The following is a 16,307-nucleotide window of genomic DNA, read 5'->3' on the forward strand; positions in this document are numbered from 1 at the left end:
TATATAGTTGGCACAATACGACGGAAGTAGTCACGGAACTATGAATTTTTGTTCAAGCAAGCTAAATTAAATATAAATTATTAATTTTTAATGTAAAAAAAAACGATGAACATCAATATATATAAATCTAATATATTATAATAGAGAAAAATTCAACAAGGTATACAAACGAATTAGTCAAGATAAAAAAGTGCAAACTATGTAAATACTTTTTGCTCATATTTCCTTGAAAACCCTCTAAAATATTGTGGAAATAAAAATAAAATTGAGGTGATAATATTAATTCAGTTCAAAAGTTAAAAAATGTCATGTTTTGTGAAAAAAAGAAAAAGAAAAAGAAAAAAAGAACTATCCAAGCAACGAAACCATAATCAGGATTCAGGAAGGGGGAAAAAACGCCTTTGGGGGGAAAAGGCAATTCGGTTAAAGCCCAAAATAACAGGGCTTTTAGTTTGGCCCAAACAAATCGATTGAAGCCCAAACAATTGTAATCTTGGCACGTGATTACAATTTACAGCTTTTTGCTAGCAAAAATCAAGGTTATGTTTGGATATAGCCTAAGCATGCATCTAAATTCTAAATTATAAACTAAATATATTCCCGATAATATAGATACACTGTTACGAGTTTCATATTTTAATAAAATAATATATATTTTTATATAAAATTATCAAACAAAAAACTAGTACTGTTAGAAGTAGGGGTGGAATCGGGTCGGGACCCGTCCCGTAACTCCCTTACTCGATTCCCGTCCCGATAGGAATTGAGATATTTTTTTTCTCCCGATCCCGCACCCGAAAAGTGTCGGGACCCGAATGTTCGGGATCCCGAACATTCGGGATCCCGTCGGGTTGGGAGGGGGTAATCTCGAATTATTTTTTTTAAAAAAAATTCTATGAAAATATTTTTTAAAAAAAATTATGAAAAAAATCAAACAATTTTTTAATACATTACAAATAAATTAAATTTTTTTTATATATAACCATTAAAAAACTAAAACATTTTTTAGTGCATTATAAATAAACTAAAACAACTACTTAATTAATAAAAAAACATATAATTATTCATAATAATAAAAAAAACAAAATAAAAATTTATAACTCAATGTTAATATTAAAAAATATAAATATAATAAAAATTATATGATATATAATTATAAAAATATTAATATTAAAACATAAAATTTAAAAAAAATTATTTTTTTAATTAAAAAATATTATTAAAAATATTATTTTTATATTCGGATCGGATCGGAAATCCCGTCGGAAAGAGTAGCCTATCCGATCCCGATCCCGAAATTAATCGGGTCGATAAAAATCCGGACCACTCGGGTCGGAAAAATTTCGGGTCGAGAAAATTTCGGTACGGGATCGGATTAGAAATCGGGACGGGTCGGGATTTATATTAGAAGGACCGATTGATTCTATGGTCATGTAATTGTCTCGTCAGTACATGTTGCTCTGGTCATTGTAAGACAAGAATAATCTGCTCTGGTTGATTGTGGAACTTGGCAATGGGAAGATACGACAGTTCTTCGTGAGAACATCTCTTAATCATTTAAAATTTTCTATTATAACATTTTCTCGTATTTTCGAGTTTCTTTTAACAAAAATTTGAATTTTTTTTAATATTAAGGAGTGTTTGAAATTGCTTCATTTTATGAACACAATTCGCCGTACAGTTTAATTTTAGTGAAATGCTTTATTTATTTGTTATAACTTTTTGATAATTATGTTTCCGTACAAGAATCTATATGTTTGAAGTGGTAAAAAAAAAAAAAAAAAGTCCTTTTAGGCAAGGTCAATGATGGTTAGAATAATTATTCCAAAAACTATTTCCAAAAAAACATATTTATTCGAGTTTGGGTCAAGTTAGAATTGAGAAATTTTTTAATTGTCATAAGCGAACTCGACCCACCCGAATTTTTACGCCGGCTTTTCGGGCACCGCGCTTCGCTTCATTGATGTGGATATATGTAATAATCTTCATGTTCGGAAGCAAAATATGAGAATTCAGATGCTGCCCAGATATCCTGTAAGTTTCGTACGTTGTTAATTGATTCTTTGTGTGTAAATATTAGAAATGGTGTTTGATCAACGACTGTTTTGTGGTTGTTTGAAGCCTTTTCTTTTCGGTTTCTAGTCTATATTATTCGTCAATGGGATCTTTTTCCAAGAGTTATCCTCAACATTTTACATTTTCTTTTGCAATTTATGGTGCGTTTGCCTAAAGATTCACTCTTTCACTCTTCCATGTATACTGTCACCAAAATTGCAGTGCTTGCTGCCTGTCATCTATGTAAATTGGACCTATGAACGAGTATGAGAAACAAAAGGATTTTTTTAATAATAATAAAAAAGAAATCTTCTAACTTCATCTGTAGTTTTTGTACTTTAACTAGGTGAGTCTATTGTTAAAATTTCGCAATCAGCAGTACATGTCTATTTTATATGCCGAGTAGTTTTGAGGATTATCTCAATCAGTTTGGCAACTTTGGTTCAGGGTGTTTTCTTGAAGCATAATCTGGGTAATGACGAGTTTGTATCCAAATTGCTTGACAGAAGGTGGGCCTTAAGCAGCCCAGATGCCAAAATCAACCAAATAATGACTTTGTATGGAAAGGAAGGTGGAGTGCGTGGGAACGATTCTTTCAGGAACATCAACAATCCATGCCTGGGTGAAGGGATGACGCAAAAAAGCCATGCTTCTCCATCATTCTATGTTGTGAGGGACGACTTGTTACATCCATTGGTGAATGGTAACAAGGCCAGGAAATTAGACGCAATACTTCCAGTCCTTGAAGATAATGCTGCAACTGATGTGGTGAGATGATGTTCTTTTGTAACAAATCTTGGTAACATGGCCTATGTAACCATGGGTTTTATTGGCCACTCGCATAGACTCAATGACAATATTTGCTTTCTATTTGTTTCATTGTTTTGCTGCAGACGAGTATTTCTGATTTCTGAAATTAATAATCTTAAGTTAACACGAGTACTTTGCTGGTAACAAACTGAAACACCTGAAAAATGTCAGTTTCCTGGAATACTTGTAAAAATTGGATAATGACAAAATGGATCCTTTTAGGTCACCTGTGGCGGTTGCCAAAGCGCGCACACAGCAGCTGTAGGTATGTCCCATGCTTTTGAAATAGGGCAAGTCCTTTGCTGTTTTGCTGGAACCATATATGAGACAGTCGTAACCTTTTGTTTCACTAAAATGCAGCTGTTTCATGTGCCGAGAGAGGATTAAAATCTCACTTGTTACTCAGAGGAGAGGAACCTGAAATTCTAACAGGCTACAATCTGGTTTCTAAATTGTACGGAAATGCTGTTTATGTTCCAAGATCCCTGTATGCCAAGAGAGAAGAAATGCTAACAAGGCATGCTGAGTTGGTTCGTGGCTGTGATGGGTCTACCTTTTGGCTCAAGGATTTTCTTGAGGATTTCTCCCCGTATCATCTGGCAAGGAATTACAAGTCCTCAGAAGAAGATACTATTGAATATCATGAAAAAACAAGGAAGGTTGTTATCATCAATGAAGGCGCAGGAGATGCCATAGCCTTGCTTGGTATCCAATTATTTTTGGAGCTGCTGTGATTTTTTTTAATATCTTTGAAGGAACGAGCATATCTTTAAACGATATAAAAAAATTCCCCTTATTAGCATGCACAAAAGTTTTAACATCTAGTGCATTCTTATTCATATCAGATGCTTTGCTGAGATGTCATGTATTCGTTCCTTACAGGACTTATACGTTTGATTCGGTACTTGTCCCAGGACCATTTGTTCGGAAAAAAGCAGGCACTAAAAATTGTCGTAGATGCTGGCACTGGGACTACAGCTATTGGTTTGGGTCTTGGCGTTGTATGTTTAGGGTGAGTGATCCACCTAACGTTTTGATACCTTTAAAGTTAATTTTAACCAGATTATGTTGGTTTTTGACTTAATTTGTTGAGAAGAAGCAACTTATTAAGATTTTTTTCGGTTTCCATTCTGAAAACCAGGCTTCCATGGGAGATTATTGCCATAATGCTGGCTGACGATATTGATGGATACAGACAAACAGAGCGAAATTTGATACCTGAATTTTTTGCATGCTTTACGTTTTCCCCTGTTGACTACTCCCCTCCCCCTAGTGGAGGAATCATAAATTGGGTGGAACGGAGCTTACCAAGAAAGTAAACAAGAAGTTTATCTTTCATTTGTTCTAGGCCACATGAGGATATGGCTCCAAATGACAGTACATTTGTGGCGTGCTTGCAGGTTTGGCAAGATATTAGAAGGGGAAGTTCAAGAATGCCAAAGAATAGCACAGCAAACCGGCATTCTTGTGGATCCTATATATACTTTATCGGCCTGGGATCTTGCCACACAACTTTCCAAGAACGGGGAAGACGATGCAAAAGTGGTAATGCTTCACACCGGAGGGACGTTGGGAATGTTTGGAGTGGCACAGCGGTGCAAGTCTCACTTTAAAATGCCAGATAAAGGTGTCAAGTAATACAAGTCAAAACTTTTGAAGCCATTGTGATTTGTAATATTGTCTGGAACTTTTGAATGGTATGGCTGAGGATATCCCGAAACCCGCTATTGAATGTAGTGTTGAAAACCTTGGTTATTTGATCCAGTGTGACGTCTGGCCACGAGTATGTTAAATTTTCTAGACAACTTTATTATCTTATTGTATAGAGTGGTGGTAGCATTCAAATAGCAAGCTAAGCATGGCTTTAAAAGAGTTATGTCAATTGTCATAGTGCAAACTGAGACAATTAATATGAGACGAATAATTAACATTTATTAATTCTGTTTTTTGAAGATACGAGGGAGGGAGCATTGGGAAGAGCAGCCATTGTACGGCTGTTTGGTCTTTTTTTTCCATGTTTACGAAAGTTAGGCCCAATCGTAATCAAAGCAAAGTAAGCCCTGGCCTGTTTGTTTTAGGATCGACGGCCCTAAAATAATTAGGGTTGTTTGGTCTTATTTCCATGTTTACCCAAAAAAAGGCCCAACCGTACGTAATCTAAACGAGTAAGGCCTGGCCTGTGTGTCTAATATTTTTAGGATGGACGGCCCTAAAATAATCAATCAATTTTGGTGTTATGGCGCCTAAACATTTTCTATCAACTTCCACTCATTCCCACAGCTCTCCATTATGATGAAATCGAATCATTTGCATCTCACAAGAATCCGTTCGAAAAATAAAAATAAAATCTTTACTCATGCTTGCAGCTGTTGTAAAGCAATGAACACTTTTTGTGCCTTAAGTCGATTTTCGTGTGTTGGGATCTGCATGTTTTTGTTTCTTGCATTTTATCAGATGAAAGTTGGCAAACAGAAAAGACGGGCAAATTGCATTAATCTTCTCTGTGAAAAGTCTAAAAGTCATAAAACCCCATAAGAAATATTAATAGGCTAATGCATCCCTCAGTTTTTTTAAAATGTAGCACATTTCACCCTATGTTATACAAACTCGGGCACATTTATACCTTCTCATAGGGTTTTTATGCTAAATTTTTTAAAACATAGGGTCTAACATGCTATTAATTTTACATAGGGTGTTTTATGTCTTTTAGACTTTTCACAGAGGGTTGGATGCAATTAGCCCCAGAAGAGACATGTGCTTGCCTTTGATCATTATGTGGTTCTTTCTTTGTTTTTGTTTTTGGTTTTTTGGATCTTATTACTATCTGTTGAGTACAGCACAGCATTGCCGGCCAGTTTATTATTCCATGCAAATGTAGGTGACATGAATTTAGTTGAGCGACTGGGATTTAATGTAGCTGTATATACATTTTGAAACAATATTTTTCTCCTGGGGCAGTTACAGTGATGTGGCCATTTGAAGTTTAAGACAAGTTCAAATGTTTGTTTGTCTTTTTTACTATATATATGCGCTAAGATTCTATTCTCTTGTCACGAAGCTAGGCCAACGGGATCATGATGCCTGCGTATTAGGTGTAGTTTTGTCTGTATACCAAGCTAGCTGTTGACTTGAAAGAGAAGGCCTCACAAAAATCCCATGGACCCTCGAAGACAATAGCTCTAAGACAGAATATACAGCCATCCCATTTAAAGAAAATGAAGAAAGATATCAAGTTTGCATATATAATTGCAAAAGAAACAAAACTAGTCGAGCTTCTTGAAAAGGTTAAAATTGTTTGGCATCCCATTTACATGCCGGGGGACTTCTGTCTACAAAAGGGAAGTTTAAGCGTAACGAATCAGTTATAGTCGGGATTTTGGTGGAGCTAACACATGGAAAAAAAGGGGAGAAAAGGGGGGATTTTTCGGTTTGCTGATGGTGTCGACAAGTTTCTGATGTTTCTTGGGATTTTGGGTAGTATTGCAGAAGGTTTTGCTTCTCCAATTACCATGTATACCTTGAGTGGAGCGATAGATGAATTCGGAAAGGCTGATCGGTCTATTACTAATGAGGTGGTGAACAAGGTAATTACCATATATATAAATTTGACCTTTTTTTACCAAGTTTGGTGTTGCATCTAGTTTGTTGCATTTCAGCAACTGAGATGAAGAAAAACAGCCACAATTTGATGCTTCTGCATTTTATTTTATTTTTGCTTTGCAGTATGGGCTCAGGCTACTTTATGTTGCTATTGGGATCGGACTTGCTTGTTTTATCGGTATACTGGATCCTCCGCAAATGAAATGTACCTTAGTTGCATAGAAACCATAATTGGCTCGAGGTAAGATAATTTTTGTGATGCAATCTATATTTTCAGAAGGACTTTGCTGGACAAAAACTGCTGAGAGGCAGACATCTCGAATAAGAATGGAATACTTGAAGTCGATGCTTAGACAAGAAGTAGGTTTCTTTGACAACCAAGATGAATCATTCTCCAGTTTCCAAGTTGTCTCAAATATCTCCACTGATGCACATTCCATTCAAGACGTTATAGCTTCCAAGGTCACGATTCATTCAAACTTTGTTGTCTTTGGCTTCTTGGATCTTAAATTATATATTACGCAAGTTCGAATCAGGATTTTCTTCTTCTGCATGCAGATTCCCAACTCTCTAGCTCAACTCTGTTCACTCGTATTTGGCCTTTTAGTTGCCTTCCTACTTTCTTGGCGACTGGCATTGGCTTCTGTTCCATTTGCTATTGGATTTATAGCACCTGGGGTTGGATTCGGAAAGCTGATGATGAACACAGGAATCAAGAGTAAGGATGCTTATGTGGTGGCAGGTGGAATTGTGGAACAAGCAATATCAAATATAAGAACTGTTTATTCTTACGTGGGCGAGCGAAAAACAGTTGAAAAGTTCAGCCATTCTCTTCAGAAAAGCACTGATCTAGGCATAAAACAAGGATTGATGAAGGGTTTGATGATAGGTAGCATGGGTATGATTTTTGTGACTTGGGCATTTCAAGCTTGGGTTGGTGGCCTTTTAGTCACCGAAAAAGGTGAAAGTGGCGGCCATGTTTTTATAGCAGGCATTTGTATTGTTCTTGGAGGACTGTAAGTCCCTTTTTCTTGAACCTACGCATTAGATTATATGTATATCTATATGTCTACTCCTGATTTAGAATTATATATTCTCGGGCAAGTTGATTCGTGTGTCTTGACATTTCATCAGGTCCTGTATGTCCACTCTACCTAATGTGCCCTTTATAGTAGAGGCATCGGCTGCTGCAAAGCGTATTTTTGAGATGATTGACCGTATTCCTTACATAGACACTGAAAATGAGAATGGGAAAACTTTGGCTACTGTAAAAGGACAAATCGAGTTCAGAGAAGTTCATTTCAGCTATCCATCAAGAAAGGATGAGCCGATCCTTCAAGGGCTAAATCTTAAGGTGAAACCTGGTAAAAAAATTGGCCTTGTAGGTGGAAGTGGTTCTGGAAAATCGACAATTGTTTCTTTGATTGAACGGTTTTATGATCCCATAAAAGGAGATATTCTGCTTGATGGGCACAGAATAAAAAGGCTCCAACTCCAATGGTTTAGATCTCAGATTGGATTGGTGAATCAAGATCCAATTCTGTTTGCCACATCCATTAAGCAAAATATACTGTTTGGAAAGGAGGGTGCTTCAATGGAAGTGGTAATAAATGCTGCTAAATCAGCAAATGCTCACGATTTCATAGTCAAATTCCCAGATGGATATGACACTCAAGTAAGCTATTCCATGTGCTGAAATCTGGTTCGTAGGTTGTTTTTTAATATAATAGATCATATTGTTTCCAAATTTCAGGTTGGTCAGCTAGGAGTTCAGTTGTCAGGTGGTCAAAAGCAACGGATTGCTATAGCAACAGCACTGATCAGGGATCCAAGGATTCTTTTGCTTGACGAAGCTACCAGTGCTTTAGACGCACAATCTGAGAGCATAGTACAGGAAGCGATTGACCAAGCTTCACAAGGCAGGACAACAATTGCCATTGCCCACCGCCTCTCTACTATACAAAATGTTGATAAAATTATGGTACTGGAGTCAGGGAGGGTCGTTGAATCAGGGTCGCACGATGAGCTAATGCTAATGAATAATGGAGAAGGTGGAATATACAGTCAAATGGTGAGATTACAGAAATCAATAGTGCTAAATGAGGTTAAAAAAACATCTTATGGACAAAGTCCTATATCGCCTCATTATGTAAGATCTAGCTCGTTGAATAGTTCTGCTTCAGGATTCACACCACTGATTTTGAGTTTAGCTCCTTCTTCAATTCAGAATAGCCCGGCTTCCTCGTTTAGTTCTCATTTCGAAAGGGATGAAAAACCAGAAAGTTCTTACACTAATCCTTCACTATACAGATTACTAGAAATGAATGCACCAGAGTGGAAGAGGGCGTTTCTTGGCTCTATCGGAGCTGTTTTATTTGGGGCTGTTCAGCCAGTGAATGCATACTACATGGGCGCTCTTGTTTCCGCTTACTTCACTAGCGAAAACTCCAAAATAAAGTCTGACACAAGATTCTACAGTATCATCTTTTTAAGTATAGCTGTTGTCACCTTCTTTTCTAACATACTCCAGCATTACAACTTTGGAATCATGGGAGAACGGTTAACCAAAAAGGTTCGCGAAAGGGTTTTGAAAAATATTCTAACTTTTGAGGTTGGTTGGTTCGATCGTGAAGAGAACACGAGTGCCGCCATCTGTGCTCGTCTCTCTACCGAAGCGAGCATGGTCCGGTCTCTAGTTGGAGACCGGATATCACTACTGGTTCAGGTATTCACAAACGCTTTCCTATCTTTCGTTCTTGGACTAGTCATTGCCTGGAAAGTCTCCACAGTGATGATTGCAATACAACCTTTTATCATAGCCAGTTTTTATTATAAAACTGTTTTAATGGAACAAATGTCTGAAAATGCCAAAGACGCACAGAATTCAGGAAGCCAGCTAGCAAGTGAAGCAGTAGTGAACCACAGAACAATAACCGCATTTTCATCTCAGAAAAGAATCGTCGAACTATTTGAAGAAACGCTGAGAAACCCTCGAAAAGAAAGCACGAGACAGTCATGGATTTCTGGTTTAGGACTTTTTAGTTCCCAGTTCCTAACCGTAGGTGCTGTAGCTATGACATTTTGGTATGGCGGTACACTCATGAACAAGGGATTACTTAATGTAAAACAGCTCTTTCTAACTTTTTTTATCTTGATGAGTACGGGTAAAACGATAGCAGATGCAGGAACTATGACATCTGATCTGTTAAAAGGTAGTGGTGCTGTGAGATCAGTTTTCGCAACTCTAGACCGAAAAAGTGGAATTGAACCTGAGAAGTTTGAAAGCCTAAAAGCCACAGAAACTCTGAAAGGAAACATAGAACTTGACAATGTTTACTTTCACTATCCATCAAGGCCTGAACAGTTCATCTTTCATGGTTTCAGTCTCAAGATAGAGGCAGGAAAAACAATGGCACTTGTTGGAGAGAGTGGCTCTGGAAAATCCACTGTGATTGCACTGATAGAAAGATTCTATGATCCTGTAAAAGGGACAATTCTGGTAGATGAAAAAGATATCAGAAATTACAATCTGAGAGACTTAAGGTCACGCATTGCACTAGTGAGCCAAGAACCGGCTCTTTTCGCGGGAACCATACAAGAAAACATAGTTTATGGGAAAGAAGATAATTCCACAGAAGCAGAAATCAGAGAAGCTGCTGCACTAGCTAATGCTGATGAATTCATATGGTAATTTTTATATATCAGTCACATTTTAGTCTTACCACATATGAGTAACAACACTCACAAATCGGCCCTCTCAATCATTCATTCCCTCTCTTGTGCAGTTCAATGAAGGATGGATACAAAACATTCTGTGGGGAACGAGGAGTCCAGCTTTCGGGAGGACAGAAGCAAAGAATAGCCCTTGCAAGAGCGATTTTGAAGAATCCCTCGATCTTGCTTTTAGACGAGGCGACAAGTGCACTCGACAGTTTGTCCGAGAATCTAGTGCAAGAAGCATTGGAGAAAATGATGGTGGGGAGAACTTGTGTGGTCATCGCTCATCGGTTATCGACTATACAAATGGCTGATTCAATTGCAGTGATCAAGAATGGTAGAATTGTGGAAGAAGGATCGCATTCTGAGCTACTTGCTCTTGGAGACAAAGGCTCATATTTTAACTTAGTTAAGTTGCAACAACGTTGACACACCAAAAAATTGGAAGAAATTAATTGAAGTTAAATCTTGCTGGTTGGTATTAACAGATATTCAATTCACATCAAATGAATATTTATGTTGGTGGAAATTTGGATATGGGAAAAGACAGGGAATTAATGGTGATGTTCCCATCTCTTGCTCTTATTTGTTAAATGATATCGTTTAAGGGTTTGAAGTGTGGTTGCTTTGATAAACTTGTTGCACTTTCCCTTGTCTTAATAGCTTTTTAAAAAAAATTTCTACCTCGTGCATGTATTGTCGGACGCAACCTAGGAAAAAGATCTAGACAACTTCAAGAAAAGTTTATATATATAGACCCCACATATATATAATATATCTGTATGGAAAGTTACACCGTTGGCATTTCTAATGCACACATCATCCATCCTTAATCCTTATTGGAATCATTATCGTTGGAGCCTTGGTCATAAACTAAATCAGTGGACTACATGCGACCATATCATTCATGTATTATACACACAATAAATGGCAAATAAATTGCCATTGACACAATGACACTGCTAATGTGTGTGATAACAAATGTATCTCTAGGAACTGATTTATTCTGTTAACACTTTTTGCTCAGCAAAAGTTTCTGGTTTTGGCAGATCATATTGCCCACAAACATCATAAAACGACTTACAGAAACTCGCTAAGTATTATTTACGTCATAGAATAGAATTCAGAAGAATTGAGAAATCTAAAAATGAGAAAACATGGTTATAATTGCTAACTCAATATTATATCCAAGTTCAATAAAAAAGAAAAAAATGACTCGGTGCAGAAAACAACCACAGTGCAATGCAGTTAAACTGAATGATTTTTATTGAAAACAAGCCAAAGACCAAGATGCAGCGCATCCCTGTCTCATAATCAGCACGCTTACATGATAAAAATATGTTGGGAAAAATAGATCCAATGCAAAATAGAATTTATAGCAGAATGGAGGTACCGTGTCAATTCAAGTACATTTTTTTCCCCCTCTAATGCATTTCCGCAGCTTTCTCGACTTGCGCTTCTTCTTCTATCAGCCCACGCGAAGTTGGACTCGTCAAGATCCGATTTTTCCACCTCAAATTGGTCTATTTGAGGAAGCCCGGAGCAAAATTAGAGAAAGGAAAAAGAAAAAAAGAAAGACCCAAGACATAAAAAAAAGGGTGCCCCCATGCAGGATCGAACTACAGACCTTCAGTTTACAAGACTGACGCTCTACCACTGAGCTATAGGGGCTCTTGAAATTGAATGTGAAAATTTATTTATAATTTACTATTTTACCTTCATCCTTTAATGACGGTTAATTGATTTATTACTTTACGTTCTTTCTTCTGCTTAAACTGATAAAGTGAATTATTCTGGGTCGGGGAACTAATTTCGTTGTTAACTCTTTTTTTTTTTTTTTGGATAAAAGGTTTTTTCTTGATTTGATCAGTTTGTGCTTAGCCAAGGGTTCCGTTAAAGTTCAAATCTTGACGCTAAATTTGGAAGTTTTGAATTTTGTTGGATACGGGGAAGAGGTTAATTAATTGGAAGCATGCTTTTTTGTTGAAGAGTTTTCATTAAATGGACGGGCTTCTACCTCAAGCAGCGTTCAGAATTCAGATTCTGGATTGTCGCTGTCCTAACTCCTAAGTGACTTTTGTATTTACTTGATGAATATTTCCGTGATTATGGGTTCTGGGTATTCTTGAACTTTTTGTCTCCGCTCTGTGGGGTTTTTTGTTTTATTCCTTGAATTTTGGCGATAAAGGAAAGCAGAAGAAAATTAAGGGGCAGGGATTTGTGGAGATGAAACTTATGAGTAACACACAGAAACAGTATGCCGTTGTTTTATTGACGGATATCGGTGGCATTGCCTTATTACAAACACACTCCAATTTTATTTCCAAAGTATGCAAAACACGTAAAAGGTGAAATTTATTTTCTAATTAAAGTGGAAGATAAGTAGAAGAACTTGTACGAGTTCTCCTGTAGCATGGCTCCCTAGTCGGTGCAGCATCTGTACATGACGTACTTATCCATGATCTTGCCACACTCGGAGCAAATCACCCGCTCGGGGATGTATCCAGCATGCCCCGGCAGGATGAGGCGGTTGCAGTGGTGTTCAGGGTGGATACCACGTATCTCCGTATCCAGCACCGTCACAAACTTGTCGGGATGATCCACCTTGTACCCCCAAGTGTTGTAAGTTTCTAAAACGGGCAGCACTATGTCGCCTTTTCCCTTGGTCATCTCATTGTTTCCCCTGCTAAAAACTGCCCACCCTTGCTCACTGCTGTCAAATGTCAGCACGTCCATGATCTGCTGCATCACATGGTCGTCGTCCACCGTTAAGGCAGTGTTTTTCTTGGAGTTCCACATGCTCCACAGCCTCACCCAGAAGTACCACACATAGTCGTAGTATTCCTTGAGTGAGAAGATGTGGCTTAGTTTCTCTCTATCGATTATTTCATGGCACCGTCGGACTTTATCCTTTGGGTTGCGCTTGCCAACATAGAGCATTTCAAGAGGTATATTTAGGGCATTAGCAGCTGCTCTGGCTGACACAGTGAACCTACGGATCCAGTCAATGTCCTCCCCTCCATACAAGCATATCACTCTGTTCTCCCTGATCTGTCAGACCAAAAGAAATCTCAGTGATCAGTTTGTGTAGTAGTAGTTGGATTTGCACCGCAATGTAGTGATATTTTGTTGGTGTTTTGGAAAAAAAAAATTACCTATTCATCTATATGTGTATTATCTGTGCTTGCCTTACTGAACAAATGATTCTGAAAACATATGGGATTAAGACTTTCTATATACCACCTAGATTTCATGTCTTTTTATATGCAACAAGGGTGGTGTAGCTGAGAAGAGAATGCATATAATATTTCTTTGGTTCTTATGTAGGATTGGTTCCGAGTGTTGTATGTGAATATCACATTCATTGACATGCTAGCATTTACCATAGTAAGTGGGTATCTGCTTCGTTATCATTAGAGACAGTGGCAAATGTAGACATATCATAGCAAGATGGTAAATAATTCCATGGTAGATAGTTTAATGATACACTTACCCAGTCTGGAATTCGTGCATCGATAGAATCTGCTAACAGTTCGATGTTCCAGGTGTTTTCTGACCAGAGAGCCGCCTCCCTGGTTTTAGTGAAGGGGAAAGCTAAACTGCCCCAAATCCACATCATGGGTAAAGCGTCAAGATTGGATGGTTTCCCCTGTGGATCCAATACTACGAGCATCGGCATGTGGACAAATTTCCAGACCTCTTGGATGTATCTGATGGCTACCTGCTCAATCAATGAAGGGTGTTCCACCGAAAACCATGGCATATTATTGTTCTTCAGTTCCTTAAATTGTGCCTCCTGTGATTGGGAAAGTGTGTTTGTTCGGTTGACAACGGGAAGCCATAAAACCTCGTACTCATGCCTTATTTGTTGTTGGTTGTAGATCATATGAAGGACATTTAGCTCCTCGTGAGGCAGGTCGAGATCTGAAATCAGCAGTAGTACGTACTTTGCCCTCAGTCCCTCGAGCCTTTCCTGTAATTAATTACCCAAAGAACTTTAGCTTCTCAAGAGTTTTAAGTTGTAGGGATCTTGAAATTTTATCAGGTAAAGGTAAAGAGCCAACATTAAATCTCTTAGAACCATCATAGAGTGGCCTTTGATCATCTGTGGCACGAATCATCCCCCTGAGTACTTTCATGTTGTCGATGTGAGCAACCTCCATCAGTTTCTTGAATGCAGTGTATGAATCTTCAGACTTCTTCCTATCTGCACATACATGACAATATGATCATGCGACATAAGTATCACACTACCGTTCTTGTGCAGTTTTACATATTTCTGGTGTGTTAGTGACCAACAAATAATCAAACCTTTGTTTTTAAGGACATAGATCTCAGGTTGGAGTCCGATCTGATCTGTGAAATCGAGGGTGAAAAAAAATATTTCTAGCATATTGTCCTTGTTTACATTTACCATTTTTGTTGCCTTACCAGAGTATCCATTATTATCAGACAATACGAATCAACATGTGACTTACCAATTAAGTCCTTGCAAATTTTCAGTTGCTTTTGCAGGTGATCCATCATGACCGAGAGCTTATGGGCCAAACTTGATATCTCCCATGACTCAGCAGTTGAAGAGATGTACCTTGATAATGAACAATAGACAAAGTTTTAGAGATTTCTCACTAAAATAAGTGGTTAGTTTTAGTTATAAGCGATGTGGAAATGGGGATAATAAGATCTAAGAGCATCATACTCGTGACCAGTGCCGATAAGGTTCAGGAGAACGGATGAACTTGCCAGAAGACTCCTTATAATCCAATAAACAGCTATTGGAATATGAGCAGTGGCAACCTCCACTTCTGGTGATTCGCGGTTAATGTACGTAGACGGAAGCTCCTTGAATTCTATAATACAGTGGGTCACCTTCGTTATCGCAGTTAAGAGGTCAACTACCGCCTCAAATTTCCTTCTTAAATCACTGGCATGTTCCATTGTGCTAGGTAAATCTTTGAGTGTGGCAATATTCTTGGCTAGTGGATTTTTGGTGTGAAGTTGCTCAACGAGCCAGAACTCGCCATAGTTGATGGAGAAAGCAGCAAAGGTAATGACCACCTTGGCATCCCATGAGTAGTTTGACAGTGATTTTAGGAGGTCCATGGTCAGTGAATGAGCTTCTGTTCCGGAACTACATTTGCATAGTATCTGTCACATTGAAAAGTCGTGATTTTCAGTCATGAAATTTCAACAAAAGGTTCGTCTTTTCAGTGGAAATTAGGAACTTTACCTCGGTGGAAATCTTGTTGATGGGAAATGCCATTAGTTTAACTATTTCAGTGTCGTGGTAAGAACTTTGAGCGATGGTATCGTGGTAAGAACTTTGAGTGACAGTATCATGGTAGGAACTGGAGACGACCTTGTTGTCAAGCGTGTCCAAATGGGCTCGAATTGGAGCAACCTGTATTTGAACAGAACGCCAGAGAATTATTAACAATAAAAAAGGAAATTAGAATCATGAACGTGAAGAGGGAAATAATTATTATCATTTGAAAAAGCTTTTCTTGAACTAGAAAGTGTGTGGTAAATGAAACTTTTAGCGTCCTACAGCAGTAGAATCAGCAGTCAAAGGTTTCGCCAGATGAATGATATCCTCCGCTATGAAAAGAACCGGCTTGACATCGAAATCTTCGATTTCTGGAGAATGGGTTCCCAGAATTTGCTTGGTTAGTGCATTATCATCTGCAGAAAAGAAGGCACGTTCCCCCCCACTTTTCATGAGCTGGCCTCTACCAGGGACAGGCACACCCAGTGGAAGGGGCTTGACGACGTTGTGTTCCATTTCATGGCTTGGCTTTAACCTTTGATCAGTTTCGAAATCCTTGGCAACTCCATTGAAGACGGGAGCTTTCGTAGTTGGAACCTTTTCGGGGGCAAATGTAACGGTCTTTGTTGAAGGAAACATGTCCCGGCTAGCCATATATATCAGAAAGGTAATTTGGAAGAGCTAGCTAGCTATTTGTTATATATATAAATCTGGTGTTCTTCTCCAGGCTTTATATAGACTTGCAGAACTTGTTGAAGAAAAAAGAAAGGGAGACAAGCACAATGAGGATGGAATAAAGCTGTGTTGAATCATATGCCTTGCTTTGGTTGTGGTTTAGAAGTCTGCAAGAGGTTTGGAA

At 38.1% G+C, this 16,307-nt stretch overlaps 3 protein-coding genes and 1 non-coding gene across 11 annotated transcripts; 2 read left to right on the forward strand and 2 right to left on the reverse strand.

Annotated features, from left to right (window-relative positions):
* Window positions 1-1,895: 1,895 nt before the first annotated feature.
* On the forward strand, window positions 1,896-4,775 carry LOC140873486 (D-cysteine desulfhydrase 2, mitochondrial). 8 transcript variants are annotated; one of them, XM_073276619.1, is made up of 7 exons: window positions 1,896-2,034; window positions 2,503-2,823; window positions 3,088-3,130; window positions 3,226-3,570; window positions 3,748-3,877; window positions 4,007-4,180; window positions 4,266-4,775. In XM_073276619.1, the coding sequence occupies exons 1-7, from the start codon at window positions 2,005-2,007 to the stop codon at window positions 4,501-4,503; spliced, it is 1,281 nt and encodes a 426-aa protein (XP_073132720.1). In that variant the 5' UTR covers window positions 1,896-2,004; the 3' UTR covers window positions 4,504-4,775. The 8 variants fall into 8 exon arrangements, with proteins under 8 accessions (XP_073132720.1, XP_073132723.1, XP_073132724.1 ...); XM_073276622.1 differs by having other exon boundaries at window positions 1,978-2,043; window positions 2,562-2,823; XM_073276623.1 differs by having other exon boundaries at window positions 1,984-2,038; window positions 2,562-2,823.
* A 2,387-nt stretch (window positions 4,776-7,162) lies between these two features.
* On the forward strand, window positions 7,163-10,718 carry LOC140873492 (putative multidrug resistance protein). The gene is made up of 4 exons (XM_073276632.1): window positions 7,163-7,481; window positions 7,600-8,140; window positions 8,219-10,152; window positions 10,251-10,718. The coding sequence occupies exons 1-4, from the start codon at window positions 7,165-7,167 to the stop codon at window positions 10,609-10,611; spliced, it is 3,153 nt and encodes a 1,050-aa protein (XP_073132733.1). The 5' UTR covers window positions 7,163-7,164; the 3' UTR covers window positions 10,612-10,718.
* A 1,063-nt stretch (window positions 10,719-11,781) lies between these two features.
* TRNAT-UGU (transfer RNA threonine (anticodon UGU)) lies at window positions 11,782-11,853 on the reverse strand. The gene has a single exon. It is a non-coding gene; the product is annotated as a tRNA-Thr (tRNA).
* A 201-nt stretch (window positions 11,854-12,054) lies between these two features.
* Window positions 12,055-16,253, reverse strand: LOC140873465 (protein SIEVE ELEMENT OCCLUSION B-like). The gene is made up of 7 exons (XM_073276583.1): window positions 15,731-16,253; window positions 15,413-15,583; window positions 14,882-15,330; window positions 14,661-14,770; window positions 14,247-14,389; window positions 13,676-14,155; window positions 12,055-13,233 (listed from the first exon to the last, which is right to left on the reverse strand). Exons 1-7 carry the CDS (start codon window positions 16,100-16,102, stop codon window positions 12,604-12,606), a joined length of 2,355 nt encoding a protein of 784 aa, XP_073132684.1. The 5' UTR covers window positions 16,103-16,253; the 3' UTR covers window positions 12,055-12,603.
* Window positions 16,254-16,307: the final 54 nt, after the last annotated feature.

This window comes from Henckelia pumila, unplaced genomic scaffold, assembly GCF_033568475.1.
Source record: "Henckelia pumila isolate YLH828 unplaced genomic scaffold, ASM3356847v2 CTG_601:::fragment_2:::debris, whole genome shotgun sequence".
NCBI lineage: Eukaryota > Viridiplantae > Streptophyta > Magnoliopsida > Lamiales > Gesneriaceae > Henckelia > Henckelia pumila.

Coding starts and splice junctions, on each gene's coding strand:
- LOC140873492 (XM_073276632.1), top strand. CDS start 7,165: ATGAACACAGGAATCAAGAGTAAGGATGCTTATGTGGTGGCAGGTGGA. Junction 7,482..7,599: donor TGTATTGTTCTTGGAGGACT/GTAAGTCCCTTT, acceptor ACATTTCATCAG/GTCCTGTATGTCCACTCTAC. Junction 10,153..10,250: donor AATGCTGATGAATTCATATG/GTAATTTTTATA, acceptor TCTCTTGTGCAG/TTCAATGAAGGATGGATACA.
- LOC140873486 (XM_073276618.1), top strand. CDS start 2,005: ATGAGAATTCAGATGCTGCCCAGATATCCTGTAAGTTTC. Junction 2,044..2,502: donor CCAGATATCCTGTAAGTTTC/GTACGTTGTTAA, acceptor ACTTTGGTTCAG/GGTGTTTTCTTGAAGCATAA. Junction 3,878..4,006: donor CTTGGCGTTGTATGTTTAGG/GTGAGTGATCCA, acceptor TCTGAAAACCAG/GCTTCCATGGGAGATTATTG.
- LOC140873465 (XM_073276583.1), bottom strand. CDS start 16,102: ATGGCTAGCCGGGACATGTTTCCTTCAACAAAGACCGTTACATTTGCC. Junction 15,584..15,730: donor TGACTGCTGATTCTACTGCT/GTAGGACGCTAA, acceptor GTTCAAATACAG/GTTGCTCCAATTCGAGCCCA. Junction 14,156..14,246: donor ATGGTTCTAAGAGATTTAAT/GTTGGCTCTTTA, acceptor AATTAATTACAG/GAAAGGCTCGAGGGACTGAG.